Source organism: Diadema setosum, chromosome 7 (genome assembly GCF_964275005.1).
Source record: "Diadema setosum chromosome 7, eeDiaSeto1, whole genome shotgun sequence".
NCBI classification, from domain to species: domain Eukaryota; kingdom Metazoa; phylum Echinodermata; class Echinoidea; order Diadematoida; family Diadematidae; genus Diadema; species Diadema setosum.
The window spans coordinates 39,274,888-39,292,160 of record NC_092691.1 but is presented as its reverse complement, the minus strand read 5'-3'; the positions used below and the strand labels follow the sequence as shown (position 1 = coordinate 39,292,160).

Below are 17,273 nucleotides of genomic sequence, written 5' to 3'. Positions count from 1 at the left end.
GTATACAATATTGTCAATTTGAATTGAAAATATATGTCTTGAGATTCTTTTTGAAACCATCAATGGAAGATGCTTCTCTAAGAGATTTTGGTAGGCCATTCCATAGTTTTGGGCCCATATTATTATGAAAAAGCCCGATCCCCCCAATTATGCTTGATTCGAGGTACCTGTAATTTTAGCGAGTTTGTTGAACGGAGATTACGTGGTGGTTGGTGAAGATGAAGAGTATTTTGAAAGTAGACAGGGGCAAATTTGTGCAATGTACGGTAAACAGGAAGAAGAATCTTGAAGTTAATACGTTTTTCTACAGGAAGCCAGTGTAGGGACCGAAGTATTGGGGTAGTATGCACATTTTTCTTCTTGAAAGTAAGTAATCTAGCGGCACAATTCTGAAGACGTTGCAGTTTACAGAGTTCTTTTTGTGGAAGGCTGCAATACAGAGAATTGCAGAAATCTAGACGAGACGAAATAAGAGCATGCGTCAGTTTTTCTGCTGCTGATCTAGTTAAATATCTCCGAATTGAGCCCAGGTTACGCAGATGAAATCTTACAGATTGGGATACATATGAAATGTGGTCTTTAAAGGTCAGATTTGCGTCATAAACAACACCAAGATTACGAACTTTGTTCGAAGGCTTGATATTACTATTGCCAATTCTAACATAACATGTATCAGAATTCACTTTAGGCAACATCTGTTTGGATCCTATCAGAATAAATTCTGACTTACTGTCATTAAATTTGAGACCATTTCTTTCCATCCATGCCTTAACATCATCAATACATAATTCCAATCGTTTTACAGCTTCAGAGAGTTCAGTCCTGGTTGGTGAAAAAGATACAAATATTTGTATATCATCTGCATAACAGTGATACTAAATGTCGTGTCTTTCAAAAATGTGTCTAATCCTTGAAAGATATAGTGAGAAAAGAAGTGGTCCACCTACAGACCCTTGCGGGACACCGCAAGTAAGTGCAGCCGGATCAGAGTTACTGTCATTAATCTTAAAGGGTGTGTACAGTTCTGGTCGAGGTGAAGATTTAGCTTTTAAAGTTTTGTGAGATATTCAGAAACCACTCTATGAGATGTCAAAGAGCATGCAATTCTAAGGGGTATCAAAAGTTTATTCGATGAAAATCGGTTTTGAAATGGCTGAGATATCCAAAAACAAGGTGAAACAAAGAGAAACTAATAAAGTTGGGGCATGTCGCCTTTTATTATTAGCACTTTTTTGGATATCTCAGCCATTTGAAATTTGAATCCTTCTTAAAATTACATGCTCTTTCATATTTCATAAAAGGCTTTTCATCATCTCACTTAGGAATGTTCAAAACATGAATTCCCAGCTCAACCAGTATTGTACAGTCCCTTTAACATATTATGAACGGCTGGTAAGGTAAGATTGAAACCACTCTAATGCAAGTCCTGTGACACCAACAGATCTGAGAGTCTGGGTGAGAATGGAATGGTCAACAGTATCAAAAGCTGCAGACATATCAAGTAAAACAACTGCAGTGATATTCCCAGCATCCATCTGTCTTATAACAGCATGCATGATTATATCTATGCCGTATGATGTCATGTCGTGTAACATAAAATCTTCTAATTCTGCGAGACCTTACTGGTAATATCCCTACCCTGCCTGTAGCGTTCGGCGGAAGACGAATCTCGCCCTGAATCCACACCGCTTCCTGACTGCCACTCCGCCTCCAAATCGGCTTGGGACTCTTTTTCTCGCCCCTCACTACCAGAAATATATTCAAGGTGTTCACGTTTCTGCCCCACATGAAGTAGTAGAACCGCATCACCAGGCGTTTGTTCCCCGTGAACAGAGAAGGACTAGACATGCGGAAGCGCTGTCCTCTACCGATGGCTACCAAACCACGAGAAGTCCTTTCTGAGGTTTGCGCCAGGAGATATCTTCCTCCTGTAAGTAATAATTATGATAATAATACATGTAATGATGATGATGATAATAATGATAATGATGATGATAATGATGATAATAATAATAATAATGATAATAATGAAAATAATAATTTTCAATAATAAATATTGTTATTATAGAAGAAAAATACATGAATGAATGCATTATCATAACAGCAGCATGATATTTAAATAGAAGAGACTTTCGTGAGTCAAAAGCCTCCGCTCACATGACTTTCAACAACTTTCAATCTTACTGGAACAATTGTTATCATTAACACATCAAGACAAACCTAAATGCAAAGATTTTATTCAAATACAAAGTGATCAATCTTTAAAACATATGATTCGCCTAATTTTGTGAATCAAATGACTGCCATCAGGAGAGAAAACCCAAAGGATTTTCTATTTAAGGATTTGAACCCTCCTCTAAAGCCATTCTGAATTTACCTACTATATAGGTAAAGTACGATCCGAGTTTGTTGTGGGTTTTATTCTATCCGGCTACATTTTCTTTCATTATGGCATAATAGTCTTGTGCCTTTTCAACCATGTTACTGTCTTACTTCATAACAAAAAGGAGAAAGAGGGTGACATATATACTGGTTGAGGTGGGGATTCATGTTTTGAACATTCCTAAGTGAGATAATGAGAAACCTCTTATGAAATATGAAAGAGCATGTAATTTTAAGGATTCAACGTTTATGTGATGAAAATTGGTTTTCAAATGGCTGAGATATCCAAAAAAGTGATAATGATAAAAGGCGACAGGCCACGCCTTTTATTACAATCTCTTTGTTTTACCCTTGTTTTTGGATATCTCTGCCATTTCAAAACCGATTTTCATCAAATAAACTTTAGATACCCCTATATAGAATTGCATGCTCTTTGACATCTCATAGAGTGGTTTCTGAATATCTCGCAAGCTAAATCCTCACCTCGACCAGAACTGCACATACCCTTTAAACGGCAATGGTGAGGTATTGCTCATTCACAAAATATTGTTACGGCGTGTGTGTGTGTGTGTGTGTGTGTTTGTGTGTGTTAAAGTAGTATAAAATGCCGACTGCGTAGGGCTGTAAAGGTCGTTAATAATAATTTCGCGTGTTGAAGTAGTACAATGCAATGAGGGCTTGCAACTGGTTGTACTTCCGACTCTTCTTTATTCGTCATATCCTACGTCAATCGAAAGCCATTGAACTGACACATTCACGTAGAGATAAGCGATTCACCTGTCACAGTGTATACATCCAGACAACATTCCCTTTTGTCCTTGTCCGTACTCGAACAGGAAAATCCTTTTCTAAAATAACAACTGAAACGGACACGATGATTTGAAAGTTGTCATTCTTATAGTGATCCGTGACCACACCAGCCGTTGGATTCGACAATGATTTCTTTCTAAGAGGTTCATTTTGGCGGAAAACCACATGTGCTTGACATTGTTTTCATCCTATGCTGAATTTAGTCAGTGCTCTCAAACCAACCTATAAATAACATTAGTATAGGCAGCATTTTTGAATGACTAAACATTCACAACAGTGGTAACTTCCTGATGTAGATGTAAAGCGTCAAATTGTACTTAATTGATCTTATTGCAACATGAGTACGTTGGTAAACGTATTTCTTCTACGACGCAAGTATAAAGTTTCAGTTACCAGGAGACTGATGAGCATACCGACATAAAATCACGTCGATAGAGGTAAAACCTCGTGCTCCAAATCTAATCTGATAATTATAATTACAATTCTTCTATATAGAATCACATGTGCCTACGTTGTTGTTGCCCTTTTCGTTGAACTGTGAGCTTTAGGTCAGATTTGAAATGCCACTGTTAAAAGTACTAAAACAGTGTAAAAGATAATTTTGAATGAAACATGAGGTCACTGTGCGAAATAAAACGAATAACATTGTGAAAAAAAGTTAAAACATGATATGTGGGTGAATAAGGCCACTTTACAGTGGGGTTATTATTGACCATGTGGAGAGAAAGTCGTTGCAGACTTTCTCTTGAACTCCACTTGTATAGCTGAGGTATTTGGAAAACTGGACAGGTGTTCATGAAAAGGGTCTAGGGCAAGTATCCCCTGGGCAATTACCCCGGACCCTTCCCCTGGCCCTAATCCTAATCCTAATCCTGAACCTACTCCTAACCCTAACCCAAACTCCTAACCCTTACCACTGACCAGTATTTAGCCGGGGGTAATTGCCCAGATACGCATGAAAACTATGCTTTAGATATTACTGTATAAACCACGTGCATATCGGAATAGTACAAGTAAATGTGTATTCTTTTCAAGCAAAATAAATTACCAATGCAATTCGCGCAGCAAATTACACGTAAACTACTTCTTTCTGCTTTATGGTTTTAAAACTATAACTTTTCTAATTGAAAGATTAATTCTTGCTTTGGAAAGTCTGTTGTACAGAGGTCAGTCATTGCAGACCATGCTAACAGTAAACTGGCTGATTTATTTAGACGTCTGACAGTGCAAGCGAATATTCGTAGAATACATACTTTTCACTACGATCTTTATGCATTTACATTATTTGCTTCACCTAGGCTACTGCAAAAGAAAAATTTTGATTTCCAAACATTCAGCCGACTTCTTATAGTTTTTCTCAATCTGTATTTCATTGCAAATATCTCCTTCCTCTTTGAATATAAACAACAACAAGAGCAACAATAGCAGCAGCTATTACTACTACTACTACTACTACTACTACTACTACTATTACTACTACTTCTACTACAACTACTACTCCTACTACTACTGCTGCTACTACTACTGCTACTACTACTACTTCTACTACTACTACTACTACTACTACTACTACTTCTACTTCTACTTCTACTGCTACTACTACTACTACTACTTCTACTACTACTACTACTATATACTACTACCACTACTACTACTACTACTACTACTACTACTACTACTACTACTATACTACTATACTATACTATCAATTCTAGTTATCAACCTATCAACCTATTATTGATTGCGAAATGATTGTTTAATCTTAAACAGTAACATTGTGAGGGGATGCCAGTAGTGATACTTAAGGCAGTTGCGAATACGCATTAATGTTGAGACTACATTCCACTTACGTCCGGAACGGTCAGAAGGGGGTCCAGTTCTGGCCTGAGGGGAAGGTCCAGACTTCAGTACCCATGGCCGGTCAGAGTTGTTGATCTCTAAATCAAAGCTGCAGGCGGGGTTGACGTTCTCGTCAAACGTACATGTGTATAGCGTCACTGCGCCAACTGCAAGAACAAGTTAGATCATTGATTATTCACCTTCGTCTTCTAAAAATAATGGTCTAATTTCACATTCAAACACTAGGTAGAAATAGCAAGAGCACGTTATTAACACAACCGAGAAGCTCAAACATTTTCTTTATAAAGCATCGGCGTAGCAACAAAAATAAAGTTTTAAATAGGGACCATGCTAAAATATACAAAGAGACATAGTTATATGAAAACTTCACTTGTTTTCAAAGTGGTATAATGAATAAGCTTGCCCGACGTAGTATATGGAATTCATGTTTAAACAGACAATATAGTGCGTATAGACTTATAGTGACCATCATGGTCCGTGTATTGACACTTTGGCAGGCATCCATCACGTTTTGTATTGAATGCATTAACGACCCTTTTATTAATACCGACAAATGCCAGGCTTGCTGTCAGTTGATGTTCTAGCAAGCACCATTAAGGATTACACGAAAGCACCATTTATAAGGATAAAACGAAAGCACTATTTTATAAGGATAACACGAATAATCATGACATCACAGGTGCCTGTATCTCAGTAACTTTAAAATCCAATAGGCCTGATTTCGCAAATGACCCTATTTTGCCAATGCGCAAATTGGAACAGTAAACTGATTTGTAGTTAATGAAGGACGAGATAGTTTCAATTGCACAGCCAATATCATTTCTCGGAATACCTGCCAGCTTTTGACCTTGTTGTGTTATTACCGTCAGACTTTCGATACAAGCGAGTATAGGCCTTCTGTCTATTGAAATAAAGATTATGAATGAACTCCCTTCTCTCAAAATAGAATGCAATTCGAGATGACACAAGAGAATCAATCTGTGCCAACAATCAGAAGTCGTTTCAGTGCACTGAAATCACATTTGCATCTGAAGTTTTAGAGGGAAACAAATGGGAAAGGACTCGTTTGCATGACAAAATATCTAGGGCGCCTGTAATGGTGATCATAATGGGTATAGAGATCTCTTTGCTGGCAATATTTACACGATTTGCAAGCTACCACAGAGGAAGCGTCAGGTCCGGTCTACGCGTAATTATTTCCATCAAAATAAACCACATGAAATAGCTTTAAAGTTTCTCGAATACCGTACTGGTACAAAAAAACACGCACAAAAATAAAAAAACACGAATTAAGATGAAGAGCACTGTAACGACCAAGGCAGGTGGAGGGACAGGTGGTATAGACAATTAGATTGATTAAAACATTGTGACCTGAATAATGGGAAATTTCTTCAGGGTACACTGTAAGAGTAAACCGTGAATGATTTCTACTTTTGTTGCTTCCATAAATATGACCATGGACCCTACATGGTCCATGATATGACCTAGATAGAACCTCTCATCCTGCCGGCTTTACGCTGTATTTGGCCTTGCCCCCGCTAAAACCAAACTAATGAAACGGAACAAAAGGGGCAGGTTACCAAACAACAGAACAAAACATGTCTATTGTAAGCCTTCTACTTCCTCTCACACCTTTTACGCCATTCGCTCTTTCGACAAGAAGACACCCGCAGCAACCAAGCAGCAGAATGACTAAAATGAGGGTAGTACAAGTCAATTGAAAATGGTTATCGCCAGGTGTATAGCCAGGGAGGTACGGTATTAGTTAGAAACCAGGTAACAGTTCGAGAGGCGTAGATTGTCCACTCCCTTTGACGCGTGTGCAAGCAAGCTGTATTGTATTGTTTTGCTTTATTCTTAATGTGATTTCATGAGAGGATGTAAACAAACTACCATGATTAATGTTGCTAACAAGGTGCGAGCTTTCTGGAAAACGAGGGGCTCTTCTGGGAAACAAAACTGACATCAAAAGGAGGAAGAGATGGTTTCAATACAATAGGTGGGTGAAGTTAAATCAGGAAAGTGTAATATTCAATCAGACAGCTCGTATAGTGTGTTGTCGAGTCGATGAACTCTTATTTTAGTGTGTTATCAGAGTCGGCTTTAGCCTTATAGCAGGGTTTAGGAGCTATAACGAGCTGAAAATGGAAAAGTATATGACTACCTAACCATGCTAACTAGAAAGGGGGGGGGGGGGGGGAGTCCACTGTGAAATTTAGTTTGAAAAGGGAAATGTTTTTCTTCTTGTCAGGAGGAGAAAGCTCGAAAACATGTCCTACGGAAATTACCATGGATCGTTTCGTTATTTGATAGGAGTGAGCTCATGATGCAACATATCTAAACAAAAAAAAAAAAACTGTTTCTGCTTTAAAAAAAATACATAACTGTTTGCTATATTTGTAATTACTCTAGGTATAACATTTGCATCACGGCAGTATTTTTTATTTATAATTCAGTGCAGAAGTTATGTACGTCTAAAGGATCACTTTTGTGCTAAACGTTCATTGTGTCACAGGGTGGTCCTCTAACAGAAATGTAGATAATGTTATATTATAGACTCTCGCCATACTGCATAGTCAAGGAGGTATAGGCGATCATACCTCCTTCAGATATTACCAGAGACGTGTGGGAGAGAGAACGTCCTTCTCTCTAGTTATTCATGATGCTCGAGTTTTTAATAGTAGTGTCACCTATTGTTTCTATTGCATTTGCTTCTAAGCTTCTATTGTGTGTGTGTCTATGTGTGTTTCTCGAGAATGGGCCCACAAGACTGTGTTTCCTGATTTTATAAGGAGAGGCCGTGGTAAAACGATTAGCAAACTGCAAGTTGACAGATCATTGACTCGGATACTACTGTAACAGGTTCTCCTCTTCTGTTGTTGCTGTTGTTTTGTTTGTCTCTACTGTGAGCAGAGAGAGAGAGATAGTATAGAGCTAGTGTAGACGCACGGTTTACATACACACAGACCACTAACATGTGCTAAGGGGAGCAAATGTCACAGTTGCGTCGATCATTACCAGCACGGTAAAAAAAAAAAAAAAAAAAAAAAAAAGGAAGAAAGAAATGAAATGATCTCTCTTAAAACACGTCAAATTTCCCGCACGTTTTTACAACGAATTGAATGACTGACCACGCCAGCGTCGCCCAATTTTTCCTTTAAAAAAAAAAAAATGAACTCTCCCCTCCCTTAAAAAAAAAATCATCACCATCACCAAAAAAAGACACCCCCAAAATAATTATGACCACAACAAAAACCCTATGATTTCTATTATGTAATATTGTGCAAATAGGGCAAGTCAAGTAGATATCATAATTTTGCCGACAAAATCTACTCTCAGGCAGATATATTCCATATCTCTCAGATATTACTGTAACAGAGAGAGTGAATTCATTGATTGATTGGTTGGTTGGTTGATCGATCGATCGATCGATTTTACAACCGCCACTGGTGGCATTTAATAGTTGACCCACTTTCCGAGATGTTTGTAGGTGTTTGTTGTTTAAAATTAATTCTACTGTGCCAGCCATCTGTATACGTGAAAACATGTGCTTTAGCAGTGCTATTCTTTCATCGGTTAATTCAAATAATTTCATTTGATTTAATTTGATTTCACTTGGTGATGTCAAAAACCCTTGTAGCATATTGTAAAATCAGTTTAAAGGTTTGGAGTGACCTACTTTGAGAGGAAGCAGATGAGAAAGGAAGAAGGAAGATGTACTCCTTTTGTTAAAGATATGAATAGGACAAATGGAAAGAATTTATTGCACCTGGGTTATCAACTTACACGTAGTTATTTTTACTGCCGGTTTGCGACTTGGACGCCAGGTCAAGACAGGTAACCCGTTTTCAAAATAATTACATGTACATGCAAAGAGAACTCCGGAGCTTCGCGTCCGGCATACAGCTTATATAGCACAGCTGTCAAAACATTGATAGTTACAAACCAATATGTTTTTAAGCTTTCTTAAATGAATACGGGGACTTTACATTTCTAAAATCACCATGTAGTGAGTTATAGGCGTCTGGATTTGTATGCCTGATAGATTACAATGCTGTTACAGTTTTGGGATTTTTGTGGTGTAAAACTTAACCGGATTGTCTTGTTTAATAAGAGTGGACGTATCTGTTCAATTGGAAAAAAAGTGTAAGGATTGACTTACCGGCAGTTATAATTATAAAGAAAACATAAATCGAGCTTTCTGCTTTGAGCGTTTTAAGTTTGCGAATATTTAGGGATCTGTGTAATCTTTAAATGGGACTAGCATTGCTACGCAACGGACAACTTTGTTTTCATGGTTTTTGGTCAGAAAATATCCAAAGAAAAAAAAAAAAAAAAAAACTTAAAGACTTTGTAATACAAAGGAATTGAGGTGGCTCATACTACATAGGAGTAGGAACTACGGTAAAATAAGGAATTATTTTTTAAAATGCGATAATACCAATTAAAGAATTATGTATAACAAAGCTTTCATTGGCAAATTGTACTGTAATTTACAGCGCACACCATTGCAATTTTCTTACACATAAATCGCGTAGATTGCACAAGATAGTTCCATCTCAGACAGTGTCAGATTTTCATTTAACGGGATTCCAAGAAAGCTAGTACTCTCTTTCTTTCCAAACAGCTGATTATCCCCTTGGTTTGTGTGTCTTTGACACATGAAGTGATAATTGTATTTGAACCATACAGGCAATCTGGGTAATTCGGTGTTGAAAAGTAGTGTGAGAGCTTGTAAACCTGAGGTGTAGTAAGTTGTACCAATTTTGGGAAGAAACGTAGGGATTTTGTCATTAATTGTTGATAAAACTAAAACTCATGGGTGCTAGATATAAAGAAGTTAAACAATCAATAAGTTTGAAATTGCAATCTAAAATACACATGTATTGTTGGCAGTCGACATATTCTTTTTATTGTGATAAGTTTCATTGCTCCGTAGTCGCAGTGAATCTTCTATAAGTATGTTTTGATGGTTATATCCAATGCAAGCCATGCTCTTTTGCAAACTGTTTCGTCAAAGTAAATAGAATCTAATTTCCCCATATTATAGGCATTTTGTATAAACAAGTATAATTTCCATCCATGTCGATTATTGGAACGATGCCAACAAAGATTTTTCTGTTCATCCGAACTGAAGAAATACGAGACAGTAGATAGCACCCCTCCTCTTTTATTTGCGCACATTGTAATTTTATAAGTCATACCTAAGGATTAAAACAGCAATTAAAGTTAGCTATCAGTAGATCTGAACGTGGGAAGTAGCAGGCGGAGAGGCAGGCCCCCCCCCCCCTTTTTTTTTTACCGTGCACGCACAATCCATGCAAGTGAGTATCAGGAAATATCATGTAAATAAATGTACGGCTACATACATATAACTTTTGGAGGCATGGAAGCTGTGAGTGTAGAAAGCCACCTGTGTGTCACGGCCGCTACTGGTCGCGGGAGGAAATGGCGTGAAATCCTGCTTGGCCGACAGCCGGAAATGGTACTTCTGTGCGTTTTTATCTGGTCCAAACTCAAGCAGTGCCACAACTTGATTTGTGAAAGACCTCAAATTCAAAGGGTGAAGAAGAACCAATTCTTCGTGACTTCTGAGTCTCTGTCTTCTTCAGTATATTCCATTACTACTTGGGTTTATCTTGCCTATGTTTTATTTTGCTTGGTCACGCGAGCAATGGAGTTAAATTGCTAGGAATTATTTTTGTTCACTGGACATTTTTCAACCAGAAAGTACATTAAGAAAAATGTTTATTGATTTGATAGCACGCAGGTCATTGAAAATTGAAATAGAAAATTCATGTAAGTGCATTGACTCTTTCGCACTAGAAGCGGAGCAGTACATGAACATAGACTGGCTGTATCTGTAATCTGTAAGGATTGAGCCAGAACATACAATGTTGTTTTAAATGGAATCAATGTTTCGAAAGCGACATACCAGCGAAAGTCAGAGAGATGAAAGTGGTGCAATTTCTTTTGCTATTATCTTGTGAGGGCGTCGAATATTCATCTGATCCCTCCCAAAAATAAGATAAAATAAAACAAAATAAAATGAAATAAAATAAAGATAAGATAAGATAAAATAAAATAAAATAAAAAAAATAAATAAAATAAGTAGAATAAAATAAAATAAAATAAAATAAAATAAAATGAAATAAAATAAAATAAAGTAACAAAATATGCACGGACAACTAGTGCGAAAAGGACGTATCTTCCAGTCAAATTTAAGGGGGAATTCAACTATGACAACCAGAACAGTGAAATGTTGATCAAAATCGGAGTAAAAGTAAGGAAGTTGTGAAATTTCAAATATTATCTAATTTTTGTACAACAGTCCTTGAACAGTTGATATGAATATGTAATGAGTGAGCTGATAATGTCACCACCGCACAATAATATTTTCCATTGATCATGTACAAAAATGTTGAAAATTGAATTTTTCTGATTTAAAGGTATCAAACTTAATGTTATTCCTGGCTGAGTAACGACAAAATAATGATCAATAATATAATGCAGGAATTGGAACTGGAGCATAACTGCATTTGATTAAAAAAAAATGAAAATGTCGTGATTGTATGTACATACATACCTTGATGCATACTGTATGGCAAATCCCGAGGGGGTAACATTATCAGTTCCGTATTTGCCTAATGGCCGTTCAAAATTTGCTGTATGAAAATGAGAGAACTTCACAATTTCATAACTTTCTTTCACTGTTGTGCTTGTAAGAGTTTACTCTTTCTTTTTCAGACTAGCTTTAATTGTCCTGGATTTTCCTTTTTAAGGATTATAAGGAAATAATGAGAGCTCAAAATTCTTGAACGTCTCAGCGAAATCGGAAACATAATTTGCGTATGATAATAGCTGGGAAGATAATAAACAGTCTATTTCTACACGTTGAGTCAAATTTCATGTCTCAAATTTCATATCTCGGAAGCATTAGTCATTACGGCCTGGAATCTCTATTACACTTGTAATATGCATTGGCGTTCATATTCCAAAGAAACAAGAGAACCGAGGTATCTGCTAAGTAAGACAGAGGTGTCGATTTTCATCATACAATGAATCTTACAAACTGTTGACGTTGCGTTCCCTATAGTAATGTAACACTCAATAATTTGGAGGTAGCGTGGTAGAGTGTTAACAACAGCAGTTCAATGATGAAGCATAACACATTTATTTGAAGTCCACCAGCAGGTTTATTGAACACAAGATGCTTCGAACATGGAAACAAGTTCACAGTATCCAGTCAAGTATAAGTGCGATACAACCCATATATAATATAAAAGCCGTAACCCAACGGAGGGGGTGGCTAGGGTTTTAGCTTATCTGAGGTCCTCACCTGAAGAAGGTGGGAATCAAGACTGACCCTCTTCTCTTGGTCACACTGTATAATACACTGTATCTATGTTTATGTTTATTAGTCTGGTTACTATAACTACAGACATGTTAATTAATAGCTGTACCAGTATATGTTACATGTGAACAATATACTGCTTTAATATAAAAGAGTGACTCACTTGGGGAGTAGAGATAGGGCTATACATGCTGTACCCTGTATTATATTCTTAACCCTAGTGCTATATTGTTAATCTAAAGCCTATTCAGTTGGGTTCTATTCATTCTGTTGTGACACACAGTTTCTTACTGCTGGGCACACTGTTTATACATACAGTGTTACAACATATATCAAACTTACATACAAACCCCTTACTGGTGTTATAAACCTTATCAACCATACATAAAACTACCTTACATTAACACAATACACGCATTTACGTGTTATGAATCGGAGGTATTTCTTGTATAGGAGAGTAGAACGCTCTCTCTCTCTCTCTCTCTCTCCTTATCTTTGTCTTCCTTTCTATCACATATTTCGATAATCTTTGATAATTTTGATTCGCCTGAATTGTATATATTTTTCTCAAGATCTGTGATAGTGCCACTTGTTTTGATGCATGCTCAGGAAGAGGCCGCAGCTCTTTTATTCTTCCTTCTGTCTTCATATGGAGAGAAAAAAAAAATAGTAGGAGTGCAAAGACAAATCTAATTTTGACTGGAAACAGGCAGTGATTATTAAAAAAAAAGAACACACAATCAAACAAATAATAATTAGGTAAAAAACCCAAACGTATAAGATTTGAGTTGGTAATGTTCATACGTCACAGCCAATTCCGAAACAAATCTGTGACTGATTGTCATAACGTCAAGAAAATGTTGCGATATCATTATTCATTTCCGTTTTCATAGCTCGTTTTCATACGATTTCGGCAATAGAAAACCAAAATAGAAAAAGATATCAATTCACTGGAACTCTTGAAACACAGGCACAACCTTCTCGTGGAGAAAGAAGATACGAAAAAGAAGTAGAAGAAGAAGAAACAACAACAACAACTTTAGAAACGAGATTATGCTGTAAAATGGAACAGAGACATTACTGTCATTCAAGCACAGACTGCCGGACTTCTTGGACTGCAGCATTCTACAGAGCAGTGATGTTTCGGTCTATCATTGGGACCTGATTGTCGGCATTCATGTGATCAATAACTGTTCAATTCCTTTCACAGCCTGGAATCCACTGTGAATACTGACTGGCATGAATACACTACACACCACTCGCAATCCTTACAGATTTCCCGGGCTTTACCAAAAGGCGCGCTTTCGGGTTTCCATGGATACTCATTGAGAAGGTCTTTTGTACACGCATTTTTAACCAGAAGTAGGTATGGGTTAACAAGCCACAAAAGCCATTATACACTTGCTCTATCGTTGTTTTCCATTGAGGGACGTCTACTTTTTTTGTAGTTGCTAATAGTAACAACAACAAAGCAATAAGCGCAATAACTACCATGACAACGTATATCCCCAACAACCCAACGTCCAACACTTAATTTCTTGTCGAAATGCGCTTGTTACCTTTCAACATACATTGTGCTGAGTCAAATATTGTAATTTATGTTGCCTGCGTTTAAAGTCCCATAGCTTTGTTCAATGAACAACTTGCACTCCCAACTTATGGCATGTGTCATTTCATGAATGGAGTGTCGATGTTAAAGGCATTATTTACTATACTTTCATATGAAACTAAGGAAAGACTTCCTTTTGAGACAGCCACCCCAATCACACTGGTACTAGCCTACAGTGGGTCAGTGCAGATCTATACAACTCTACCTAGCCTAACCTTGCTTGCGATACGCACGGACGCACACACTCACTTTTGGGTGGCTGTCTCAAACGGAACTCTTGCCGAAACTAAAACCCAGCTTTAGTGCTTCAAAATAGTTCTAAAATGTCAGTTAGGGATAGAGACATCCAATGTAAAGAGGTTAATCAGTTTAGCCAATGTTAAGTATTGTTAAATATACAAAATGTGAACATAGTTATAATAGAATTGTGTCTAGAATAAACCGTCTACACTTATGATTTATTGAGAAAAAGAACGATATCTTCTTATAAGTTAGGCTTTATTGCGAAATGTTTATATGGTAGGATGTTTTGTGATACAACTGACCTACACATATTAATTAATGTGAAACTCGAACATTTTTAAGTCACTGCTCCAAATGGTAAACAATACCTTTAAAAATATTTGAAAATGCTTGAAGTCCACAGTCACACCTAAATCAAATGATTCGTGGCTTACTCTTTAAATTGTTGTAGAACTAGCTCCGCATGACATCACAAAAAATATTTCAGTATAAAACGACGCGTTTTACGTGTTTTATTTCTGATATAGTTACAAATAGATTTTGAATCGGAAACTCAAGTGTTTTTTTTTCTTCAAAAACATCATTGTTGTTGATGTAAGATGTGAAAGTCCGCTATTCTTATCATGGTGACAATGACTGCTGGACTATGGCTACATCGTGTACATGGTCGTGATTGCAATGTTTACTTTCCGGACCATGCCTCCGGCAAAAAGAATGGACCAAAAAAAAAAAAAAAAATGGTTCCGAGTCTAACGTCCTATAAGCTTTGCATCTCATTTTCGTGTACATCTTTCCAAATAAGGCTTTCAATTTTACAAACCAACACCTGCGACCACAGACCACACGAACTGTGTCTTAAGCTTTGTTTTTGTTTTGTTTTGTTTTGTTTTGCCCTTTCTGTTGCGCTGCACAAAAGTGATTGGAATGCGTTCAGTGTTCTTCTTTCTTTCCACTCATTGTGTCACTCAAGTGCAAACAGGCTTTCCTTCGATCACCCCTTCTCAATTACATTGTATTCAAAAACAAAAATAAAATTCATCATTACACTTACTACTCCTCCACCTCCTACCACTACTACACTATAAAATTGCTACCACTACTCTAATAATGTTGATAGCCCCATACGCAAGTACATGTGCACTTCGCGTCTAATATAGTTCTAAGTTATTTCCCCATCCTTGCTTTTTTTTTTCTCAGTTACTCCTTTTTATACTTTGGTAAAATAATTCTTACGCACAGAATATTTAACCGCTTCTCTGTTTAGAGCCTTTTGCTTTACCGACAGGATACCAGTTGCAGCATAATCGGTCACCTGCGACACGACTCTGGAATTCACGTAACACTTTTCTACTTTGGTTGACAGCAGGAAGGTATATGGAATAACTAACTTACCACTCGCACATGTCACCACCACCAGAAAAATGGAAGACAGGTGTATCCTGCACGCCATCTCTGATCTCCAGTATTGAGCCAAATTCACTGCTAAACTCCTCTATTGAGTAAAAGGGCAATCAAAACAATAACCAGTGTAGGAGGAAATGGATCGATCACACATTCCTTGCTAGTATTCTGCGATAGAACAAAATTCACCAGGTAGCAAGGGGCGGTGGAAGTTTTCCTGTTATGCGATATGCACAGAACCGACGGCTTATACCACAAGAGGTCCACCACGCCAGGGATGTACTGATAGACGCTGGTGACAGGTCGTACGTCCTGTCAGGACTACCATGCTCCTATTTGGTCCTCCTCTGCAACACAGTCTGCCGGAAATGTGGTGGCGCCCTGTTATTACAGCAGTTTTCCTCGTGAACTTTAAGCCGGAAGTTATACCGGTAGCTTTTGCGGGAACCAGTCAGCTATCTTGTGAAGTGCAAATTTCCCTATCCTGAAAATGTTTTCTTAATGCTCAGAAAATGCCCCGACTGTAGAGCAGCCTGATGAAAACAAGGTCTGCCTCATTCCGGAATTACGTGTGCGGGTCCCACTCCACAGTCTTCGGAAAATCTAAGGGTCAACACAGATAGTCTGGAGCAGGTAATGTGACAGAATAAACAAAGAAGAGGAGGAGGAGGAGAAGAAGAAGAAGAAGAAGAAGAAGACGAAGAAACGAAGAAGAAGAACAAGAAGAAATGAACAGGAAGAATAAGAAGAACAGTAACAACCACAAACAACCACGACAATTTGTCCTTTCTTCTCAAAAGCTCAAAGACGGGGTATTTTACTGGCAGTGTTTTGAAAGGCTCTTTGACGAGCATACCTTTGCATTTACGGCGAAAGTGAGCGGTGGGGACATAGCTCCACAAAGCAAGGAGCCAGCGCAAGGCTTAAGTAAATGAGTATTTATTTACTAACATTATCTCCGTAGAATTTCGTGCTTCACATATCAGGTTTACTTATCATTATAAATAGCATGGTAAAATCGCATTATTAAAATTATGGCAGCGATCCTAGAATTCTTAAGAAGAACTCGTTCATTTCAAAGCTATTGAGTGGAAGTTGAAAATACATCCTTTCAATATCCATTCAAAAGATGAAGGGCAAGGTGGAACTGACGCAGAATATTTTCCAGTAACAGTGTCCTACTTTCAATGGCTACGTTACGTAACATCATGTTACAAAGGTCCATCTGTCGACATACGTAATAGTCCAAAATGGGAACCTTGTTAAGTACGTCAAAATGTCATCCGAACCAGACTATTTCAAAACAAGCCCGGTCAAAAATGGGCTGTGCGGGCTGCAATATAGGTGATGGTATCGTTCTTCTGCCTACGGTGAGTATGAAAGGAAGATAATTGCAACGAACACCCTAGTGGTTCATCTCATGAAGCCCTAACTTATAGTATCTCCAATGGTCACGCCATTATCATTGGCAACCTGATGGTATGCAATGTCACCGACGCTCTGATATTTTAGTTCTTAGAGAATTAACGACTTTATTTATTATGCTACTGGTCGGTGAGCGTCTCACGCAGGGGGCAAATGCCCGCACTTGTCTGGTGGCGTCTTAAAAGGTGC

General features: G+C 37.7%; 1 protein-coding gene across 1 annotated transcript in view; it reads right to left on the bottom strand.

Annotated features, from left to right (window-relative positions):
• The window catches only part of LOC140231232 (uncharacterized), a 53,293-nt gene extending 37,585 nt beyond the window's left edge, over positions 1 to 15,708 (bottom strand). The window contains exons 1-3 of the mRNA XM_072311378.1: positions 15,651 to 15,708; positions 5,043 to 5,198; positions 1,639 to 1,928 (exon numbers count right to left, since the gene is read on the bottom strand). Of these exons, the coding sequence (XP_072167479.1) occupies positions 1,639 to 1,928; positions 5,043 to 5,198; positions 15,651 to 15,708 (504 nt within the window). The remainder of the gene's footprint in view (positions 1 to 1,638; positions 1,929 to 5,042; positions 5,199 to 15,650) is intronic.
• Positions 15,709 to 17,273: the final 1,565 nt, after the last annotated feature.